The sequence below is a fragment of the Sebastes fasciatus genome, chromosome 22, assembly GCF_043250625.1.
Source record: "Sebastes fasciatus isolate fSebFas1 chromosome 22, fSebFas1.pri, whole genome shotgun sequence".
NCBI classification, from domain to species: Eukaryota; Metazoa; Chordata; class Actinopteri; order Perciformes; family Sebastidae; genus Sebastes; species Sebastes fasciatus.
The window spans coordinates 2,263,660-2,287,606 of record NC_133816.1 but is presented as its reverse complement, the minus strand read 5'-3'; the positions used below and the strand labels follow the sequence as shown (position 1 = coordinate 2,287,606).

Here is a 23,947-nt window from a genome sequence, read left to right as displayed (position 1 = left end):
TTAACCGTCTGCGGGTCGGTGAAGTCTCCGTGGAGTGACGTGTGTGTGTCCGTCTTCTTTCAGGTGCAGCCGCGTCGTAAGGAGTCCCTCCTCACCTGTCTGGCCGACCTGTTCAACAGCATCGCCACGCAGAAGAAGAAAGTCGGAGTCATACCTCCCAAGAAATTCATCTCTCGACTGAGAAAAGAAAATGGTAAATATCGTAGGGAAGGAGAGAGTGTATGGAGTCAGAGGAGTGCCATAAAACAGAATAAATCTGTGGAAGAATAAGAAAATAAATGTAGAAATATAAAGAAGGAAATAAATTAAAAAGAATTGTTACAAAGAAATTGGAAATATAAAGAAGAATAAATAAGTCAATATAAAAATGTGGAAATATAAAGAGAAAATACTCAATCAATAAGTAAAGCAATAGGGAAAAGAATAAGGAAAACATAAAGGGGTTTGAAAAAAATGAAATTACATTAAATAAAAATAAAAAAATATGCAGAAAAAATAAGTAATTCATATGCAAAAAAATAAATAAATATATTTTTGAAATACATAAATAAATATATATATATAAATAAATTAAAAAATACATGTGAAAATAAATGAAAATGCCTTAAATAATTTTTTATCATCTGTTCAAAATGTACCTTAAAGGGAGATTTTTCAAGTATTTAATACTCATCAACATGGAGGTGGACAAATATGCCACCTAATGCAAGCATATATATATATTTATTATTGTAAATCAATTATCAACACAAAACAATGACAGATATTGTCCAGAAACCCTCACAGGTACTGCATTTAGCATAAAACAATATGCTCAAATCATAACATGACAAACTGCAGCCCAACAGGCACAACAGCTGTCAGTGTGCTGACTTGACTATGACTTGTCCCCAGACTGCATGTGATTATCATAAAGTGGGCATGTCTGTAAAGGGGAGACTCGTGGGTACCCATAGAACCCATTTACATTCACTGATAAAAATGGACATGACTGTTTTTTTCCTCGCCAAAATTGAGCTTCAGTTTGGAGTGTTATTTAGCCTCCTTCATGACAAGCTATTATGACATGGTTGGTACCAGGGTCTGAAATTAGCACCCGCCACCCGCCAAATGCGGGTAAATTGTTGGCAGTGGCAGATAAAATCATCAGGCCAACCGCCACCTTGGCAGGCCCGTCGTCCCGGGGACGGAAAAAATATGATCAGGGAGGATGACAATTAATTTTGGGACGAATTTGGGACGAGAGTTGAAAGAAAAATACCCGTTACATTAGTATGAATGGTGATCTAAATGACTGCACGTTATTATTAAACCTCCGTGACAACATAAACACACACGCATACACACGGTATGCGCCCGATCCGTCCCGCACATACACATACACACACACACATAACGTATACCGCCGGCCTCTGATCTCAGGACAGCTGCAGCGTCAACGGTCAACTTTCTAGTATTGACGTTACCAGTTAGCTAACGTTAGACTGCTTGATGTTAACAGTAACGTTACAGTTAGCACTCGCTAACGAGCCGGCAGCCGACGTTTGCAGTTACAGTGAGTGAGCTGACGATAATGTTACGTTAACTAAGAGGAGTCAAAACTCCGCAACAGCTCAAATCATGTTACTGATGTTAACCACTTATTTACCTGCTTCCTCCTCTCTTCGTCCCCTTTGGGTAACAAGGCTGCAATGAATTAATTTAGTCTGTACCAACATGCTGCGTCTCTCCTCATGACAGCAGCATCTCCAGCAGCTCCTCCAACTTTAGGAGCAGCTAGCAGGGCCGGTCCGAACTTTTTGGGGCAAAATCTTGTTTTCTTGTTTTACAGCAATATAAAATAGATAATAGAAACGGAATTATGACCTGATTATAAATAGTATATAAAAATAATCAGAATCTTTTGAATTGTGTTTTTATGCAAATAACCACTCCAGATGGCAATGACAAAGTATAGTACAGTACTGTGTAGGCTACAGTATCCCCCCCACCCCTAAAAAAAAAAAACAGGGCTCCCCTAGAAGCTATGGTGTCATTTGAACACTGTAATTTACTGTGTATGTAATGTTGTTCATGTAATATACACTCACCGGCCACTTTATTAGGTACACCTTGCTAGTACCGGGTGGTTTTCTGCTGCTGTAGCCCATCTGCTTCAAGGTTGGACGTGTTGTGCTTTCAGAGATGGTATTCTGCATACCTTGGTTGTAACGAGTGGTTATTTGAGTTACTGTTTTCTTTCTATCATCTCCAACCACTCTGCCCATTCTCCTCTGACCTCTGACATCAACAAGGCATTTCCGTCCACACAACTGCCGCTCACTGGATATTTTCTCTTGTTCGGACCATTCTCTGTAAACCCTAGAGATGGTTGTGCGTGAAAATCCCAGTAGATCAGCAGTTTTTGAAATACTCAGACCAGCCCGTCTGGCACCAACAACCATGCCACGTTCAAAGTCACTTAAATCCCCTTTCTTCCCCCTTCTGATGCTCGGTTTGAACTTCAGCAAGTCGTCTTCACCACGTCTAGATGACGTAATGCATTGAGTTGCTGCCATGTGATTGGCTGATTAGCTATTTGTGTTAACAAGCAATTGAACAGGTGTGCCTAATAAAGTGGCCGGTGAGTCTAATATTTAGTTATTCCTCTATATATTTCCACGTTTATTTTCTTATTCTTTCAGAGATTGGTCCTTTTTTTATGGCACTCCTATGACTCCATACATAAGAGGGATCTTCTCCTCTGGTTAGATTACTAAAAATGATCAGATTGTTGAGAGTTCTGACTTCACCGCTCTGCCTCGGCTGTTGCTTCTCTCAGAAAAGTAAACACATGGCTTCCTGTATTTTTCTCTGGGAAAACGTCACTCGTACACAGCAGGTGTTTAGAAATGTCAAATGTTCTTTCATCAGTAGACTCACAGATGAGTTTAACCGATTGGCGAGGGAGAAAGGCACGAGGCAGGGAAAAGGAGAGAAGAAGAAAAGGGAGGGAGGGGAGGATATCTCAGCGGAGAAGTTGATCTCACAGCTGAGGAAATAAAACTGTCAGCCAAATCCTGGAGCGGAAAGCAGATGATAAAGAAGATCTTAATTAGCTCCACTTCTCGCCAGCACATGCTGATGTTGTTTATTTTCTCTTCTCTCTTTCTTCAACACTTCTTCCTTCCCTGCCCATCTCTTTATTAAATCTTCTCTATATTCCTCTTACCACCTCTCTATAACTCCATATATTTTAAATTTTTCTGTATCTCTACATATTTCTGTCTTTCTCCATCCGTCCCTCTCAGAGCTGTTTGACAACTACATGCAGCAAGACGCCCACGAATTCCTTAACTACCTCCTCAACACCATCGCAGACCTCCTCCAGGAGGAGAAGAGCCAGGAGCGACAGCAGAATGGAAAACTGGTGCAGAACGGAGGAGGAGGAGGAGGAGGAGGGACGGGAGGAGGAAGTGAGGGAGGAGGAGGAGGAGAAGGTGAAGGCGGAAAGGAGGCACAACAGACTTGGGTCCATGAGATCTTCCAGGGAACACTGACCAACGAGACGCGCTGCCTCAACTGTGAAGCTGTAAGTGAAGAACATAAGTGATTTTCTGTGCACACACTGGTGCAGTTGTTAAGCATTTAAGGAATGATTTATTTATCTTGCACTTTTCAAAACATAAATTCCAATGTGCTTCATCACATTAAGCATGAAATCTAAAACAGGCAGGACTGTAATAGAGACGGAAGTTAAACCAAAATTAGCATAAATAAAAGAGAATGTTTGGTTTAAGGGCCTTGGAGACTTGAAACAAACTTAAAGCTGCAGTGGGTAGACATGGAGCAAATAGGATTAAAAAAGAGTTATTTTTATAAAACAGTCACTATATCGTGACAGTAGTACATGAAACAGGATGCCGTCTATGAGGGCTGGCTGTCAATCAATCGTGAACTCTGACCAAACGGTTAATCAAGGCAGCGCTGATCAAATATGAATCAATATTCTGTTACTGTAATGTCTATTCCTCTCCTCCGATGTTTTCAGAATCATCTTGTAGTGCACGGTTTAGCTGTAAAATGAGAAAGTTTATGACCCGGCAGCCGTGTTGAGATGAGTTGAGGAAAAACCGAGCACCGCCCACCAGCCGGAGCACAGCCAATAGGAACGCTCTCTCAATGAAATGACCTGTGATTGGTCAACGTCTTCTGTTACACACTAGATTTTCTAAAGCCTGAAAACAGAGCCATGAGGAGGAGCAGAATTCTAGTTTTCTCTTCAGCATATTGAATTACAATATGCTGAAAGGTTATTATGGAATTTTTTTCCCAATGATGCCAAAACAATTGTTGCCTACTGAAGCTTTAACCCATGGAGTTAACATGGAGTTAACATGGAGTTCTTTATGTAAAGGAGACAGGACCAAAACAAAATAAACTGCAACAAAAAATGTGTATAGTTATTAGGGCTGGCCCCTGAAAGTCGATGAGGTGAATCATCGTCGGTGACTCCTCAGTCGACTTGACATTTTTGATGTTGGGGCTAGAACTATGAAGAACTTTTGTGCTCTTGTAAACAAATGAATCATAAACACAATGTTTGTATAGACATGAACGGTGAGGACACTGCAAAAAAGTCACACCCAAGCATCGTAAACGGGACGGGGTCCGTGTTTCAACGGGTGGGTTGCCAACATCGCCGCAGACCCCTCAGTCTGAGGATAGTCCGCCCCGGTTGATAGCCGCGCTGGGGCCCCCCGTCCCGCCCTGCAGGGAGAGACGGCACAGCGAGCACCATGGCCTGAGATCCGGGAAAGGGGTGCTGCAAAGCTTCCCCCTGGTCCTTTCCAAGCCAAGAGCCAGAAAAAAAACAGCCGAGCTTTAAAACTGAGCCCGCTACAACCTCCAGAAGATCGATCTGTGTTAATGCGTTAAAGAAATGAGTGGCGATAAAAGAAATTAGTGTTAACCCGTTAGCTTATTGCCCTAGTTCATTTGCATATAGAGCGGGGAGGTGAGATCCGATCACAAGTGGTCACTCAAGTGGTCGCAAGTGGAGACGCATTCTAATGCCAGGTGTGAAGTGACGTACTTAGAGCTGTCCACTTGTGATCAGATCACCTAAGGTGCATGTTAATGCCAGGTCTGAACAGGGACATTATCAGGAGCCGGCAGAGACGGGGAAGAAGAAGACAACTCGTAAATTGTAAACAATGCTGGGTTTTTAAAATACTTTAAAAGTCGGCCTTGCAAATGTGTTATGAGGAAGGAAAATGCATTCAACACATTTGTTGGAGCTCAAGGATGCAGAATTTTTTAACATGTTTACCTGGATAGGCCTTCATGTTTTCATAATGCTGCATTGCAAAACAGTTTTTCTGTCATTGTTGAATAAGAGAATCCACGTGACCTTGAGTGTCCTCACTTGCATTGCAGGTGAGCAGCAAAGACGAGGACTTCCTGGATCTGTCGGTTGATGTGGAGCAGAACACCTCCATCACGCACTGTCTCAGGTAACACGGGGCAACTATCAATCAGCCATGAAAAGGGAAATCAGTCCTAAACATTGTTGATTTGTTGGTAAATGTGTGTGTGTGTGTGTGTGTGTGTGTGTGTGTGTGTGTCTTCTTAACAGGGGTTTCAGCAACACAGAGACGTTATGTAGTGAATACAAATACTACTGTGAGCAGTGTCGCAGCAAACAGGAAGCCCAGAAAAGGTGGGTGACATCGTCCGCCTGTTGCTTTTTATTTTGATTTAACAACATTTATTGACTCCCCGAATATGAGTGACGTGTCATGTGGTATTAAAGGAACAGTTAAAGGAACAGTGTGTAACATTTCGGAGGATCTATTAGCAGAAATGAATTATAATATTCAAAGGACAAACAAAACTCTGGCTCTACAGAGAGACTTTCACGTTTTTACGTCACCTGATGGCCACCGTAGTTCTCCGACATGCTTGTGAAACTGCTGTAACGTGATCCACAGAGTGCTAAACCGTGGTGCCGCCAGCCGCCGTCTGACTTCCGTTGCTCCTAAAGTAGTGTTATTATGGTATGGATGGTCTCTGAGCGAGTTGATCGGCGTTACCACGGTTTTGCACTTGGCGTCTCGCGTTACCTCAGCCTTAGAAAGGGAGGAGTGAGCAGAGGGGTACTCAGTTGGTTGCAATCTGCAACCACACCACTAGATGTCGCCAAATCCTTCACACTGCCCCTTTTAAATGCTTCTTTAAGTATTAATTTGTCATTATCGAGATAATGTAGTGATTGCAATATAAATTGAGTCCTATTACAAATGTAATCATGGCATTATTTTTTTGTAGTCGGTTGATTTCAGATGGCAAAATCAAAAATAAATAAATAAATAAATGACTCGATAAATAAAGAAATAAATATGCCATTAAAAGTAGCAGAAATAATATTAAAAATAAATGTAGCTATTAACTAATTGATCAAATGTGACATAAATTGATATTTCTTTTTTAATGTTCTTCTTTATTCATTAACCTTTGTATTAATTCCCTTATTTATCTACTCTTCTTCTTCTGGTGTCGCTGACACCCATGACACCCGTTGAGTGACAGCCCCCTCATTTGCATAATGAGGCAGAAATGCATAAAGAAATGTATAAAGAAAAGAATACAGACATAAATACATTTGGGCAAATAAATAAGCGGTGAAATGCAAAGGGCAAATTGTGCAGAAATGAATAAATTAATGCAAAAATCCATAAATAAATACATGCATTCAAAAATAAATAAAAAAACGAATGCAAAATAAATAAATAATACAAATAAATAAATACTATTAAAAATTAATACATAAATAAATAAAACATAAGAGTAAATAAATAAGGGAATTAATGCAAAGATTCAAATAATAAAGAAGCAAATTAAATATCAATTTGTCACATTTTGTCAATTAATTAATGGTTACATTTATTTTTAATGTTATTTTTGCTTCATTTAATAATAGATTTATTTATTTATCGAGTCATTTACTTTTTTTTATTTTGGCAGGTTTCGTCCTCCATACAGACGTTGATCAGAATATTTAAAGTGTGGATGCACAGAGCAAATTTTGGATACAACGCATTAAGGTTTTTTTTGTTGCCTTTACCACATGGAAGCGTATTGACAATAGATGCTCTTTACTATGAGGAGCGGTCATCTGTGTTAGCTGTACAGGAGTGGTTAGAACCGCATAGCACCACTGGTTAAAGTTTTTCTAAGCGGACAAATACGGTTAAAGTTTGTTCCATTGGAAAGTTCTCCCCAAAACCACATCTGTTTCATTCTGACAAGTTCATCGTGTGTTAACAGGATCTGGGCCAAGATGCCTGCTATTAACCATCGCACGGCTGCCGTACCGCTGCACGTTGCTCCTCAGTTTTACATGAAATGACGCTGCTAAATGTTCAGAAAAACAGCTGCTATAAAGTGCCTGTCCTGTACCTTTATACATACCATTCACCTTTTTTGAGTGCCAAGTGCACCATGTAACATCCATTAGTGTGAAAGGGCCATGCTGTCACCAGCGACTGCACCTCCCATTAACACTGAGCAGAACGCTGTGAGAGCGCGAGCCAAAGGTTCGGCCAAAATAGGAGGAGCGTCTAAAATCACACTTCCTGATAGAGGGTCTGGAACGGTGGTGGCTTCAACAAGGAAAGCTTTTAGCCCTCTGAGGTTTTCCTACTACCCGTCTCTGTGTGATTCCCTCCGGTGTTTTTCCACTGACCTTTCACAAGCCTCGCTCCTTATTTTCTTTATCTCCTTTGTAATTTAAAACTGTTTACTTGTTGTAACATTCATCATATCCCTCCGTGTCTCCATCAGGATGAGGGTAAAGAAGCTCCCGATGATCCTCGCCCTCCACCTGAAGCGCTTTAAATACATGGACCAGCTGCACCGCTACACCAAACTGTCCTATCGCGTCGTCTTCCCTCTGGAGCTCCGCCTCTTCAACACGTCCGGGGACGCCACCAACCCCGACCGCATGTACGACCTGGTGGCTGTCGTTGTACACTGTGGCAGGTAGGCTCTTCCTTTAACTCTACTTGCTCTTAGAGATGGCGGTTGTGTATGATGAACATGTTTTGTTCAAGTGGAAGACGTGTAAAAGAGCATAAACCCTAAACAGTCAGTGACTCTCTGCTATCAAACCTGCAGCAGCTGTAGAGGTTTGTATCATTCATTAAATTACTCCATCACAAGTTATCACAATTCAATTAGACTTTGGAAATGACTTATGTAGTCTGATCAACACACTTACTTCTTATTCTACTACTACTACTACTACCACTACTACTACTACTTATTCTTCCTCCTCTACTATTACTACTACTACTACCACTACTACTACTACTTATTCTTCCTCCTCTACTATTACTACTACTACTACTACGTCTACTACTACTTATTCTTCCTCCTCTTCTTCTACTACTACATATTCTTATTCTACAACTGCTACTACTACTTCTTCTTATACTACTACTACTAATACTACTAATTCTCTATCCTCTTCTTCTTATTCTACTACAACTACTACCTCTTCTACTACTATTATTTGTATGTAGTCAACATAATTAATTCATTAATTCATTAACTATTTATCTTACTACTACTTTATTTATAAAACAAAGTGCTTCACATCACAACAATAATGGTAATAATAGTAAACTTGATTTCTACGTTTAAAAACAAAGTGCTTTCCATGGTTGAACCAGGATTAACACATTTCAGGACTGCAATGAGGCACAACAAATAAGACATGATGGGAACAAAATGGTGTTTTTTTAAAAGATATGAAATGATAACACAAACAAGATGAAATGTAAGATAAATAAAACAATAAAAAGTGAAAAGAACTAACAGATGTGCGGGTATCCTGCTAACGAGGCTTGCAGCTGCTTTCTGAGGCTGATTAGCTGACGTCAGCTGATGTGGAAGTGAGCACACGCAACTGATTAGTCGCTGGATCGTCTTCAACGAGCAGATGAGTGTGATGTCATCTTCCTGCGGTGCTTTTCTCAGGCGGATAAACATTACATGTAAACACAAAGGCTGCACATTTCAAATGGTGCCTAACGGTTTTATTTAGTAAGTAGTGCCTGTCGGGTATTATTTTCACAATGTGTCTCACTTGTTGTTCGTCCTCTCTGCAGTGGTCCCAACCGCGGACACTACATCACCATCGTCAAGAGCCACGGCTTCTGGCTGCTGTTTGATGACGACATCGTAGAGGTAAGAGAGACTTTTTCATCCTCGGTTTCCTCTTGCTTTTCCACATTCGTTAAAAAATAGCGATCGGTTTAATTTAACAGTGAATTGGGGGCATTCAAATGAGAAATATAACCAGTCCCCTCTTTAAACGGTGATGGTATAAAAGGGATAGCTCGTGTGTTTTACGAGGTACTCATCCATAGTCAGTGTATTACCTACAGTAGACTGTACGACCCCAGTTTAGAGAAACAGACAGGAGTACCAGCACGGGATCAAAGCAATGGACTTTAGTTTAAGTGTACACTATATTTAGAATATTTTCACCGCTTGACCTTACCGTCAGATAGCCCTCTCCGACGGGGAACTGAAGCTCCTCCTCTACTACTGCGACTACTACAACTACTCCTCCTTCCTTCTCTTCTACTACTTCTCTTTCCTCCTCTTCTTCCGCTACTCCTCCTTCTATTACTACTACTTCTTCCTCGCCTTCTACCTCCTCTTCTACTACTCCTTCCTCCTCTTCCCCTCCTTCTATTGCTGCTACTACTACTCCTCCTTCCTCCTCTTCTAATGCCACTCCTTCTCCTTTCCTCCTCCTCTACTACTACCTCCTATTACTACTACTCCTTTACTACTACCTCCTATTACTACTACTACTACTCCTCCTCCTCTACTACTACCTCCTACTCTACTACTACCTCCTATTACTACTACTCCTTTACTACTACCTCCTATTACTACTACTACTACTCCTCCTCCTCTACTACTACCTCCTACTCTACTACTACCTCCTATTACTACTGCTACTCCTCCTCTACTACTACTACCTCCTATTACTCCCCCTCCTCCTCTACTACTACTACCTCCTATTACTACTCCTCCTCCTCTACTACTACTACTACCTCCTATTACTCCTCCTCCTCCTCTACTACTACTACCTCCTATTACTACTCCTCCTCCTCTACTACTACTACCTCCTATTACTACTACTACTCCTCCTTTACTACTACTACCTCCTATTACTACTCCTCCTCCTCTACTACTACTACTACCTCCTATTACTCCTCCTCCTCCTCTACTACTACTACCTCCTATTACTACTCCTCCTCCTCTACTACTACTACCTCCTATTACTACTACTCCTCCTCTACTACTACTACCTCCTATTACTACTACTACTCCTCCTCCTCTACTACTACCTCCTATTACTACTACTCCTCCTCTACTACTACTACCTCCTATTACTACTATTACTCCTCTACTACTGCTCCTTTTTCCTCCTCTTCTTCTGCTTCTTCCTTCTCTGCTACTCCTTCTTCTTCCTCCCCTTCTACCTCCTCTGTTGCTACTACTCCTTTTACTGCTACTGCTCCTCCTCCGTCCCCTTCTACCTCCTCTACTACTACTCCTTCTTCCACCTCTTCTACTCCTCCCCCTCCTTCATCCTCTACTACTACTCCTACTATTCCACCTCCGCTACTCCTTCTCATTCTACTCCTCCTCCTTCCTCCTCTTCTACTTCTAATACTCCTCCCCCTCCTTCGTCCTCTCCTACTACTCCTACTACTCCTTCTCTTCTACTACTCCTCCTCCTTCCTCTTCCCCCTTCTATTACTACTACTACTACTACTCCTCCTCCTCCTCCACTACTCCTTCTTATTCTACTACTACTACTCCTTCCTCTTCTAATACTTCAAAACCTTTGGTCAACTCACAGTCTCAGTGTTTCACTGAAATAAGATTTAACTGTTGGTGGTGATGAAATGTCTGATCCCCTGCAGCTTCTGCTCTAAAACCATCTGCTCTCCTCTGCCACGGTGACAGGAGAAAACATGGCAGCCTGCGTAGAGACAACACAGTCTGACATCCTTCTAGCATGTGTGATAGCACTCGGCTAACGGTATCCAGCTCACCTCTCAGCACGCTGTCATCCACACCGTTGCTCACGCGACAGCAGTTAGAGAAAGTGAGGATAATGTGATGATGCATCAATCCAAGTAGGGAAGTTCACCACCATCTCCAGCCCTGCAACATGTTAGACGTATATGAAATCAGACGTGTAGCTTCTTCTGGTATGTAGATTTGACCAGAGCATGATGTAGCTCTTTAGTCATTGGCAGTCGATCACATCAGTCCACGGCCAAAGCCTCAATATGCTGCTGTGTTTCAACAGTAACCTTTCACTTTATTTCTCTTAAGCCAAGAAGAACAGTTTGCCAGAGCAATCAGGCTATCGGCGGTTAACTGACTGAGCCGTCACGATGGTTAAACGTTCCAGGGTTTGTGAAGTATAATCAGTATTCGAGACAAATGTACAAAAGGGGTTTCTAAGTTACATAATAGTTGCAGCTCTGTGCAAAAATCCCCGTGCACTTCTGAAATGAAGTCAAAAGAAGTTACAGAAAGTCCTGTAAACACTGAATTATTTTCTTAGTCAGATGCTGTAGATTCCTCACAAAAGAACCGATGACTCTCTGTTTTTACAGGTCCGTGATTTACGCTTTATTTTCCTAATAATTCCCTGGAAAGTTTATTACCCATACCGACTCAAACAGCTGGATCGGATATCGGTGACAATGGGGCCGATCTATTCAATTCTATGTTTATATACTATATACAACATATACTTTAATTTTAATTTCTCTTTACGTTTTGACCAATTTGTTGCCGCATTAAAAAGGTTTACACCTGAATTGTATTTTTTTTTATTTTAACCAAGTATCTGGTGTACGATTTATTACTTTAATAATAAATAACAATTCAGTAAAGCAATGTTTAAGTCCAGCCTGATGTTGTCTTACACATACCAGAATGATCCCTGTGACTACCACACAGTGAGGCATACAGCATATTAATCAAACACAGGTATCAGATCGGGACTGAGAGTCGTATCGGTGCATCCCTAGAAAGAACTACATCATAATACTAATTGCAGGGTAATTCGAAATTTCTTGGAAAGGATGCTCCATTTAAACTCTAGTGAATATTAATTATTGGAAACTTTATTCTCCATCTAAGTTGTATTCTCACCTATAGATACATGTTTGCATGTTTAGCTGACTCTACGCCAACAATGAATTGGAATTCGTCTCTCTTATTTATTCCAAATGACAAAGTCCCCTCTTGGAATCATCCTAAGAAATTAATCTGAAGTTACAGACCACTAAAATAAAAGCTTTATCCAATAATCTTTTAGTAGATCACCACAGCATAAAAGTGACTTTATTCACTTGCATTGTAAATAAATGAAAAGCTGTAATTAGACTTTAGTATCCTAAGACTTTTGTAGAGTAATGAACATGATCAACTTTATCTTCAAATTAGGGCTGGCAAAGTTAACGTGATAACGCAAATTTGTTTTAACACCGCTAATTCTTTTTAACGCTACTTGCAGTTTTTAGGTTGTAGCGGGCTCAGTGAAGATACTGGTATCATATGAAACTAGAAAACCTGATGAATCCATCGGTAGCAACCATGTCATACTAGCTTGTCATGAAGGAGGTTAAATAACGCTCCAAACTTATGCTAAATTTTGGCGAGGAAAAACGGTCATTTTCAAAGGGGTCCCCTGACCTCTGACCTCCAGATCAGTGAATGTAAATGGGTTCTATGGGTACCCACGAGTCTCCCCTTTACAGACATGCCCACTTTATGATAATCACATGCAGTTTGGGGCAAGTCATAGTCAAGTCAGCACACTGACACACTGACAGCTGTTGTTGCCTGTTGGGCTGCAGTTTGCCATGTTATGATCTGAGCATATTGTTTTATGCTAAATGCAGTACCTGTGAGGGTTTCTGGACAATATCTGTCATTGTTTTGTGTTGATAATTGATTTCCAATTATAAATATATACATACATTTGCATAAAGCAGCATATTTGCCCACTCCCATGTTGATAAGAGGATTAAATACCTGACAAATCTCCCTTCAAAGTAGAATGTGTGAAATGTGTGATTAATCATGATTAATTATGGACAATCATGCGATTAATTGCGATTAAATAATTGAATCAATTGTCAGCCCTAGCATTCATACACAGGCCCAGACTTTCTTTGTATTAAACTACCTAACATTTAGTTCCTCCTTTCTGATCCAAGTATGAATCCAGTTCAGTTCAGTTCAAATGGTTTATTTTACTTTGAACGTCCCCGGCAGTGGAAGAAGTCACCCCTGCTGTTTGAATACAGAGGAAACTGCTCAGTCACAGTCATCACGGACTGATGTTTAAAACTGATCCTCATCGCCAGTTTATTTTTCCACTATGACGGGAAGGAGGCCCAGTCGAATATCTGGTCCAGAAACGGACTGAGTTCTGGGAGATTCCGCTGAGTCTGCAGAGCAGAAACAAAAACGAATCTTTTGTTTTTGTTTTATGGTTTACGCTCTCTGTCTGTCTCACTGCTTTGTATTCTAGCTTTTGTTATTTCTTAAATCTGTCTTTTTACTCTTAATCCGTCTCCTTTCTTGGGGTCTTTCCACCTGGACAAAGCAGCTACACCAAATAAGAAACAGTCGTCAGGGCCGAATCTCAAGATACTAGTCAACAACATACTCAATTTTAGATGGAGATTAGGTAGTGAATGAAAACAAAAGCCTCGACGAAACAGTTACACAACAAAGTTCAACAGCACAGCTGTGAACTGAAGGGAAGGATTGTATGTTGTGTTAACAAAGACCTCCTCAAAGACTTATGGTCATCTTTATAAAAAGGTTTGCCAAGGTTATGGAAAGAAACATTTTATATTCCGAAATGTGGTTTTTGTTAGAAGTTGTGTGACTTCAGAATAACATTCCTTTCTGGTAGGTTAAGCCAAGTGAAGCATGGCTGCTAATAGATCTATGTATTGTTTCAGTACAAACATATAATCACCTTGATCATGGACATAACAGCTATATTTTGTCCATGAATGTTGACTTGTGGTAAAACCTAATACATGATCAATGTTGCAATATTAGCGATCAGATTCACTTTCAAAGCATGACGGAAATGGGTCACAAATTTACACATTTAGCACATTAAACTGAATGCTACCATTATACATATAGTCCTGTTACTTTTTGCAATATATACATTTTTCACACAAAGTTCAGGATAATTCAGGAGTTCATAACGAGACTTAATTAGCAGATTTATTAGCAGAAATTTAATATAATATTCTAGGGCTGGGAATCCCCATTTTACAACATGCTGAGTATTACAATAACATATATTGCGATTTATTACCTTTTTTCAATTGCAAATTATCTTGAGGTCAGAGGTCAAGGGACCCCCTTTAAAAATGGCCATGCCAGTTTTTCCTCACCAAAATTTACTAAGCGTAACTTTGGAGCGCTATTTAGCGTTCTTCCCGACAAGCTAGCATGACATGGTTTCGTTTGATTAGGTTTCCTAGTTTCATGTGATACCAGTATTTTCACTCTGACTGAGGCCGCTACAATCTCTAAACAGACAGAAGAGTTGTCAGATTGTTAAGAGGTTAACAAGTTATATAATAAAAGATCAATACTTGACGTCCATGTATCGATACAATTTTGCCTCGCAAAATATCACGATACTATGCTGTATCGATTCCCCCCAGCCCTATCATACTCATAACTATGTTTTCATTAGGTTATAATCACCTGAAACTAAAAATAGTGTTTTCGTTGGCTTACAATGAGCCCTTCTAGGGATGTCACCATACTACAAATTTAGTAGGCAATACAAGTACCATTGAAATTACCATTCATTATAACGGTAAATTATGTAAATCATCCTGAGGTTGGTGCAAACCATCGAAAATTCTAGATTTTATCCTTTTACTTTGTCGTTGTCATCGATAGTAGTTATTTGCATAAAAACACACAATTCAAATAAGGAAATAATTTATTGTAGTTTTTATTTCAATATTTGTTTTGATAAAAAAAGAAGTAAGCTTTAGTAGTTTTAATGATGTATTATAAGCTGCTTAGAGCTAGTGTTAGTGAAGTTAAACAGGTCATAATATCCATATCCATTTGACATTGGCCTGTATCTTGCCAAAACCGAAACTTTACAAGATTACATTTGAACACGTCATCGTAACGTTATAATTTATCTTAACTCATTTTTACTAAATAGAGCTTGAACGCATCATAATGTACCCCAATGGAATCTCTATTCATGTTAGCTGTTAGCTCTGTTGTTTAGCCAAGCAAGACTGTGATGCCACCTGGATGCTAATGGCTAACGTTAGCTAGCTCTCCTCCTGCTGATTTACACCGATCTGTTGTTAACAATGTGGCAGTATCGGGGAAAAAATAGGCTATATCCCCTGGAGGCGTTAATAGTGAGTTTACAAACTCAAAACAATGGAACGCCGTTAGTCTCGAGTAGCGACCGATACCACGGTACTGTAGAAAAAGAAGTACCGTCACGTTTTCGGAATTTTGGAATCGACTTGGTACCGAAGTATCGGTTCTCGTGACATCATGGGGTTATGCCGCTAGATGCCACTAAATCCTACACACTGGTCCTTTATGGCAGAATGTGCTTTCGTTGGTTTACAAGATGTACTAATTGTGTGATTTCTCATGTTATTTTGTGTTTTGTTATTTCATGTTGTCAGACAAACGTGTTTCGTCTTGTGGCCTTCGTCAGGGTTATCCTTTGTTGTTCGCTAGGAAAGTGATAAGAGGGTCTGAAGGCCACAAGCCAAAATGCGTTAGTCTGACAGTAAAGTTATTCTGTATACTACAAGTGTTGCTGGAGTTTTGACCTCTTTTTGTGCCGGAAATCCCTCACTCTGCTTCTATGACTAAAGTCCAACAATTTCATTTGTTTCTTGTAGAAAATTGACGCGCAGGCGATCGAGGAGTTCTACGGTCTGACATCGGACATTTCCAAGAACTCGGAGTCAGGATACATCCTGTTCTACCAGTCCAGAGACTGAACCAGCCAGAGGTAAATCCCCAACAGACTGTCGCTCAACAGAGGGGGAGGCGCTTATGGCTGCCACCGGCTCCGCCCAGTACGCTCACATAAGTATCCAGGCTTTATTTCCTGTAGGCGGAGCGCCACTCGGATGGGTTGAGACATGTGCAGGTCGCATGCCAGCCTCCTGGATTACGACCGTTCAAATTCCTCTGGGCCCACACTGCAAAAAGCACCTTAAAAAAAAGTCTACAACACTCGCTTTGCACTGGGGCATCAGCTGGGAAGACCGAGTAACACCAATCCAAGAGGCTGACATCGCCGTGAGCACAGCGGTCCATTTTTGGAGGTAAGAGCAGTTTGGGACTGTTGAGACGATGCAGAGTAACCAATCAACTGTTTCGGATGAGATACGGGATTGTAATCCTACTCGTCACGGTCATCGCAGTCTTCTTTAACCTTTTTTGTGTGTATAATATACCATGCTAAATTAGCTTTACGCTAACACACAAGTACCGTGCGTTCACCCACCTAAAAATCCTTCTGGAGACATAGAAATTAATATCTGACAGCCTTGTTAAGACACCCCACCTGTCATAACAAAACCACTGACACTACTACCTTTAGTGATGGAGTAGCTTGAACGATGGTGTTGGAGCGCAGCGCAGTGAAGCAGTTGCTAGTTTGCAGTGTTTGTATCATGAAGTGGTGCTAATAACATACTGTACAGTGTTAAAGGCCGAGCGTGAAATGAAAACCAGCCACCAGAGAGATGTTGACCAATCTGATAGAGGGGCTCATTAATATTTTTTTTACTAAGAAATTATCTTAAATATTGAAAAAAAAATCCAGATTTGACAAAAATATATAATAATTTAAGCATTAACTGTAGATTACATTGAAAGAGGGCCTTGTTTTCTGTAAATTTCCGCAATTTTTTTGTCCTAATCCTTTTTAAAATCTCGAGGTTTTCAGCAAAAATTGGTAAAAAAACAAAACAAGGAGCCTTACAGATCATCAACAACGCTGTTTCAGTTTGAAAAGGCTACACGTAGCTGGCGAAGCAATGCGTGAAAGTGGCTGGGCAAAGTTTGAGTTTTAAAGTTACTGGTGTGTCGTGCCATTACGGGTCATGTTTGGTGCCACAGCGGAAAAACGGTATTGGACGAAGAGCGGTCAGGTGTTCCGACGTTAAACAACATAAGCTAACTTTTTTTTTTAAAGCAAGCTTTTCGTGGTTTTGACAGCAAACACGGCCTCCTTTTTCAGTTTTCTTTGAAAGATTTGTGTTTTAACATTTTTGACTTTTTTTTTTTTTTTTTTAAAGCCAGATTATGCACATTTGTACCATTTTTAAAGGGACACTTACAGAGACAAATATTTTGTATTTCCTTTAAGTCAGTTCTGACATCCAAACTGTCACACTACGTACAGGTTGAATGTTTGTATTTAGTGCGTCTTGTCCTTTTTGTTTCATATTAAAGCTTTATTTCTGGACAGCTAACTCTTTAACACCTCCATAAATACGCCTTCCTGCAGCTGGTTCAGTACACCTCATTGTATCAGCCACTAATCACACGCTGGCAAATTTCGACTCCGGCTGAAAGTGTTCCTCCTGCAGCTGCTCTGGCAGGCAGGCGGACCTTTTACATAACATGTTTTCCCCTCCAGATTCTTAAATTGGAGCTCTCTGTAATGCTGAGTGATGCTAACGGTCTGCTGATGTGGAGCATGTCCACTGTCTGTTGACAACACGGTATATTTAATGCAATAAGTCTGTCTCTGTCTGATGTTTGTCTAAACAGTTTAGAATGGATTCCTCTCCTCCGTATCTGTTAAAATCTAATTTAGCATATTAAGAGAGTCCAGGATGGTAACAACTTCTGATTTAATGCTGACACATTTGCACCTTCTTCAATGTGAGGCTGCTTTTCTCTGTCTCTGTTATCATTGTAAACTCAACTCAACTCAAAACACTTTGGTTTTTTTTCAATTGTTGGTTAGGCAAAAATCAGCAACTGAAAGTCTTCCTCAGCTCTAGGAATTGGCCTTCATTGGCCTTTTCTTGTAAATTTTGAATGATACTAGGGCTGTCACAAGAACTGATATACTTCATATACATTATAGATACATACATTATGATGCGTTCAGGCTCTATTCAGTAAAAATAAGACAAAGGTAGATTCTAATGTTATCATGATGTGTTCAAATGTAATCTTGTTAAATATAGTTTATGGCAAGAAACTTGAATGAATCCAGTTGTTTGAAGGAGATGTTTTCACATCAATATGAAATAGATATTAGAGGGAGTTATGACCTGTTGAACTTCCTAACACTAGCTCTAAGCAGTTTATATTACATTATTAAAGCTACTAATGCCAGGAGTTTTTTTAAAGCAAATATTTACATAAAAATACAATTGTTTATTTCCTAATCATTTGAATTATGTTTTTATGCGAAAAATATATACTGTACATTTTGTAGTATGTGCACTAAGAGAACAAAGAACCTGAGTTTAATTGAAATGAGGTTGAATATAATCTAACAAGATTGCAACTAACAATTGATTTCTTTATCACAGTTTTTTTTTTATTTAATTAGTCTATAAAATGTCAGTAAACATTAAAAAAAATGCACATCTTACTTTATCAGAGCTGAAGGAGATGTTTTCACTTTGCTTGTTCTGTCCTAAAAATCAAAACGAATCGTTCAGTTTAGAATGATAGAAAACCGAGAAAAACACATCCTCACATTTGAGAAGCTAGAACCAGGAATGAGTAACTATAATGATTATCTAACGATAGCGAGGAAGAGTTGGTTATGCTGAGGTTCAAAGAGTGCAATTAATGCTTTCAAATGGTTTTTTTTTTGTGCGGAGGAAAGGATCCATTTAGTCCCTAACTCCAGCCTTCTGATAGGCAACAACCTCCCTTTTTCACCTCCGTTATTTTCCTTTTAACGCACAAACAAACCAAATGTAGTTTTTTTAAAGTATGTTTTCATGCCGCTCCACCCGACTGGGCCGTCCCAGACTAACAAGCAAGCTCACCCCCGTCACTCTTTGTGACAGAGCTGCAGCAGATGGAAAGTGAATGGAAACATGCTCTCTGTAGCCTTTAAAGATGTTTATATTCTACAGTAGTTGAGTGGCCCGGGCAATGGGTCAAGTATTATCTGAATGTTCAAATGTACAGTAAAATAAAAACCGGGCTGATGCTGCTGCTTGACCTGTAAAACACCATTTGGAGTTGGGCACCTCTCAATAATCTGAAGTTGCTGTCTCTTTCCTGCTAGAACAAGAAAAGCTCTTTTAACCACATAAATACTATATTCTGAAATGATTCATTTCCTTTGGAGTCTTTTACTTTGATACCCAAGAACAAAAGTGATTGAGGCCAGTTTATATCCAAACTCATCTGTCCTATTTTTTTATTTAGCAGTTAAAATCTGGCTGCATTCACACCAAATCAGGCATTGCGGCAAAAACGCCATTGATTTGAACGTTGGTAGTGAGTTATAGCTGCGGCGGTGGGGGCAACAGTGGATGCCGAAAAATAAAAAAACACAGACAAAAGTTTAAATAGAATCAACTTTTGGAGAAACGCAACCTGACGTCACGCTGCCGGTGCCAATCACGTAACCGGCAATCCAGAGCTGTACAACCCAGCCATGAGGGAACAAAGACGTTAATCGGCATGCAGTTGCTCGGCGTTAAACGGGCCGTTAATAAGCGACACTCCCACTAGGGCTGGGACGACACACCTATCTCCTGATTCAATACTATCACGATACTTGGGTGCTGATTCAATATGTATTGTGAGTTTTAAATATTGCGATTCGATTTTATGATTTATTGTGATTTTTGTTAACTTTTTTAACACTAGGTCATGGGAAAAAAGTTGAATCATACACTACTAGGGCCTTTTACTTTGGAAAATATCTAAATTAATCCAGTAAAAATGTTTGATTTTCAGCATATATGTAGTCAGAGATGTCCTGAAGTCAAATATATCAGTCATTGTGAGGAATTATTTATTATATTTATTATCCAGCAACTCAAAAATCAAAGAATAAAGACATTTCCCTCACAAATTAGTGGTATTTTCTTTTTAATTTATAAGGGACATGTAATGTTTTATACTTCTGGTTAATATAATCCATCAATCTTATTTCCATAGATGTGTTTTGTATATACAGTTCCCTTTGTTAACACCTTATTTTGAAAAGCGGACGTAGTCCCATGTGTCTACTTCCTCTAACTTCTCCAAGGTGGTCTCTAGCTCTCCCGTCAGCTCCGTTCTCTCTATCCATCCATGGTCAGCTCCATCGGATACATAACGGATATGATGTCATGTTAACTCAGACTACAACACTAAAAGCGGTAACTTCCTTCTACCTCTGCATAGACTCAAATAAATCAAATGAATCAATTCTGACATTAAAAATCAATTTCAAAATTGTAAAAAAAAAAAGAAAAATCGCGAAACATAGGTGAATAAATGTTTTTTCCCACCCCTAACTCCCACATCGCCGCACAACCCTTTGCTAATCAATGCAACGCCTGATTTGGTGTGAATGCAGCCTTTATCACAACCACAGACATGTGTGTTCAAGTTCTTGAACGTCTCACTTGGTTACTTAGTTCAGGAAAGGGAGCAACTTCAGATGACGCGTCCCAAACATCGAATGGGTTGAGGCTTCAAAGTCAACACTATTTCCTTTTCCTGTCTGTGCTGCTCTTAAATTGAACTAATCTAAATGAAAGGAAGATGTTTAGCGTGGTGTTGAATCTGTTTTGGGGTGGTCGATCCATTTCCTTTCCATCAGTTCTACAATTTCTTGAAAGTCAGAAAATGTAGTTCACAGTTTATATCCAGGCTCCAACAGAACCTGGGGACTTTTATAAGAGTAACTTTCATATATACCAAATGATGTTTAAGCTTTTCAAGAAATTTTTTAATTTGCTCATTGTATAAATGAACAAAAACAAGCACAGACGCGCATTATAGGGGGGATAAAAGTCCACAGATTGTGTTCGGAGCGGGTTATGATTCTGTTTTTTAATGAAGTCATTGGTCCCCAAAACTGTAAATTTGTCAGTTGAAGTTCTTGGCTGGACAAAGCAAAAGCATTGGAAATGTTGAAATAAGGCTCTTTTTTTAATTTAAATACTATAAATATTATTATGATGAATGTTTGTTATCTTCTTTTTCTTAGATGTTTCACTTGTTTTTTTGATATATTTCACTAATTTTACTAGTCTACCATTTTTGTGTAGGCAGCTCTGGATATTTGAAGATTATTTTGGTTTCATTTGGGAGTATGTGACGAGAGATGTTGATGTGTACATAAATACAGATGTTATTATTGGAATATAAATAATTGCTTGCTTGAAATAATCAGCAGACCTAGCTCAAAAATGTTAGTGGATGTTATGTCTCAAAATACTTTTATTCTGGTTAACGAATCAATCAATACGCCTGGTGCTCAAAAGGTAACAAGCCCCACCCATCTGGCATCCCAGGCAGCCGAAACCAAACAGCCCCAAAGTGAATGAGCTTGTATGTAATCTGACTGGTCACGCTATAGTACACAGAAACAAAACTGACTGATTTCATTACGATACACCTAGTTTGAAGAAAACTACCAAGTTCTCCGTGCAAGTAACTGCTGTTCAGAAAGTAACTGACCAAACATTGTCCTGTGTATCACTGCATTAAAGGAAAAATCTACTTTAAAAGTACATCAACACTTAATTCTGTTTGTCTCTAAGCTTGTTTTATAATTTGGTGTTTAATTTAGCCTTTCCTGTGAATAACTACTCAAATGTAGATGACATGGTCGCACATTGAGAGATTTTGTTGATAATCACAATGTTGAAGGGCACTAATTTGGCTTCACCAAACATTTAAATCAGTATCAAGCTTCAAATGTGTCTTCTATGGAGTTTGAAAATCTTTAACTCAAATTTTCAACACTGGTTCCATAGCAGTATCTCAGTAAGGATACTTTGCTAGAGCCCAAGGCTCTAAACGCCGATATTAGCTTATCACAGATGTACTGGTATTGCGTATAACTCTAAGTAACACAAAACTGCAGGACAGAAAATTGTTGCATCATTTGGCCACCAGAAAGCACCGAGCAGTTTATTTTTCAGTGGTAAAATGTTCCAGTCAATGCACATCTTGATCAGAGAATATTTGCAAATATATTATCAGATTTTTTTTAAACTGTAATATTGATATTAGCCTTAAATATTTAGTATTGGAATGGCTAAATGACTTACTTTGCTTTTGTCTTTTTAAAAAAAATGAAATGTCCTATTTGTGTACAATAATGAAATTAACCTAAATAAAATCTAAAATTATGACAATATCTTGTCAAAAAAATACGAAAACGACTATTAATCGGACTAAGCATTCAGTGTTACGTTTCAGTACTTTAAGTACTGGACTCAGAAATTACTTTACTTTGACACATGCTAAATTAATCTGGTCTTCAGCATTGTGATTATTCACCTAATCAGAGTCTTTCGGGCATTGGTTCCTGTTGATTTTATTTATGATGTAAAATAGGATGTCGTCTACAAACAGTGAGAGCTTCTTTCTAGAGCACCAACATTAACTAATCAAATAGCACAGGAGGAAATCCATGATGGATTCTTTAGAAAGGTGTTATGGCAAGTAGATGACTTGGGTTGGGGGAAAGCAGAAGCACCAACATTTTCCTCACAAAATAACTCATTAAATAGCAAAAACTGACACTTGTTGGTGGATTTTTCCTTTAACAGTTTTAGTTGTTCCACATCGCCTCCTTCTGTTTAGACTCACCAAGAATGTAAATGTTTTGAACCCAGTATGTGACGAGCGGAAAGTGACTGAATGTGTCATAAACACTCTGACATTGTATATTGCAACTAACTTGTGTGCAAAGTGACAGCAGCCTCACAGACAAACAACCTAATTATTTATATTATACTAAATAAAGTAAGCAGCAAAGCAGCTCCACGCCTTCAGAAAAGATTGAAACTCCTTGATTTTTTTTTTGCAAATTTGTGACATTGGATTTCAACTTTAAGAAAACTAAGTTCGTCTTTGCATCAATTTATATAAAATACTGGAGTTCATATCAGCTCCATGACTGAAGCTCAGCAGACTGCGTACAAATAATCAAGGTGGTTGAGTCTTTTCTGAAAGGTCTGCTCTTATTTTGGCACCAGCCTCAGACACAGAAGTGTTTTCTTGTGGCAGACATTTAATTGGCCATGAAACTGCACAGTCTGAAGCTTCTCAGTTCTCGATACGAACAGATCTGAAGGGCAAATACTTGAATCCTTCTCTTGAGTTGAGGTGTTTGTGGGGGCTGCTGCTGCTGCTGCAGCTGCTGCAGCTGCACATACTGCTGTCTGAAGTTCATTCTGAATACATGTAGATGCAGTGAAGTTTGGGAATGACGGCTGGTTCTGATGGTGTCCAAACTGTTTGAAATAAACACAAACTGTTTTTTAAAATGGAACGATCTCCACTGTCTGCTGCGTTTTTTTATACGAGTATTCAGTTTGTTGTTAATATTTCAGTTTAGCTTTGAAGACATATTTTAAAGTTTGTTTAATTTAAGTGAATAATATGACTCCAAATTATTATTTTAAACAGCTGACTTCAGATCAACTATGGTTGAACTTGCTTTTAAATCACCAAACAGCTGCTTGAATTTTCCCTTAATTTCTCTGTTTCATCTGAAGCAGGGGAGATGCAGTCATTGGACCTGCAATAATTTAATCTACACTACACTTTGACTATTATAGTATAAAATAAATGCAATTACAAAAAAAAAACATGATAT

General features: G+C 39.3%; 1 protein-coding gene across 2 annotated transcripts in view; it reads left to right on the top strand.

Moving 5' to 3' along the window:
* Positions 1-23,625, top strand: part of usp12b (ubiquitin specific peptidase 12b) — a 31,397-nt gene extending 7,772 nt beyond the window's left edge. The window contains exons 4-10 of one of the 2 annotated variants that reach the window (XM_074623226.1): positions 64-193; positions 3,291-3,571; positions 5,419-5,495; positions 5,618-5,701; positions 7,825-8,022; positions 9,153-9,231; positions 16,023-23,625. In XM_074623226.1, coding sequence (XP_074479327.1) covers positions 64-193; positions 3,291-3,571; positions 5,419-5,495; positions 5,618-5,701; positions 7,825-8,022; positions 9,153-9,231; positions 16,023-16,124 — 951 coding nt within the window. In that variant the 3' untranslated portion in view covers positions 16,125-23,625. Of the gene's footprint in view, positions 1-63; positions 194-3,290; positions 3,572-5,418; positions 5,496-5,617; positions 5,702-7,824; positions 8,023-9,152; positions 9,232-11,034; positions 11,902-16,022 lie in introns of those variants that run through there. The other variant, XM_074623227.1, reaches the window with a different exon arrangement.
* The last annotated feature ends 322 nt before the right edge of the window (positions 23,626-23,947 follow it).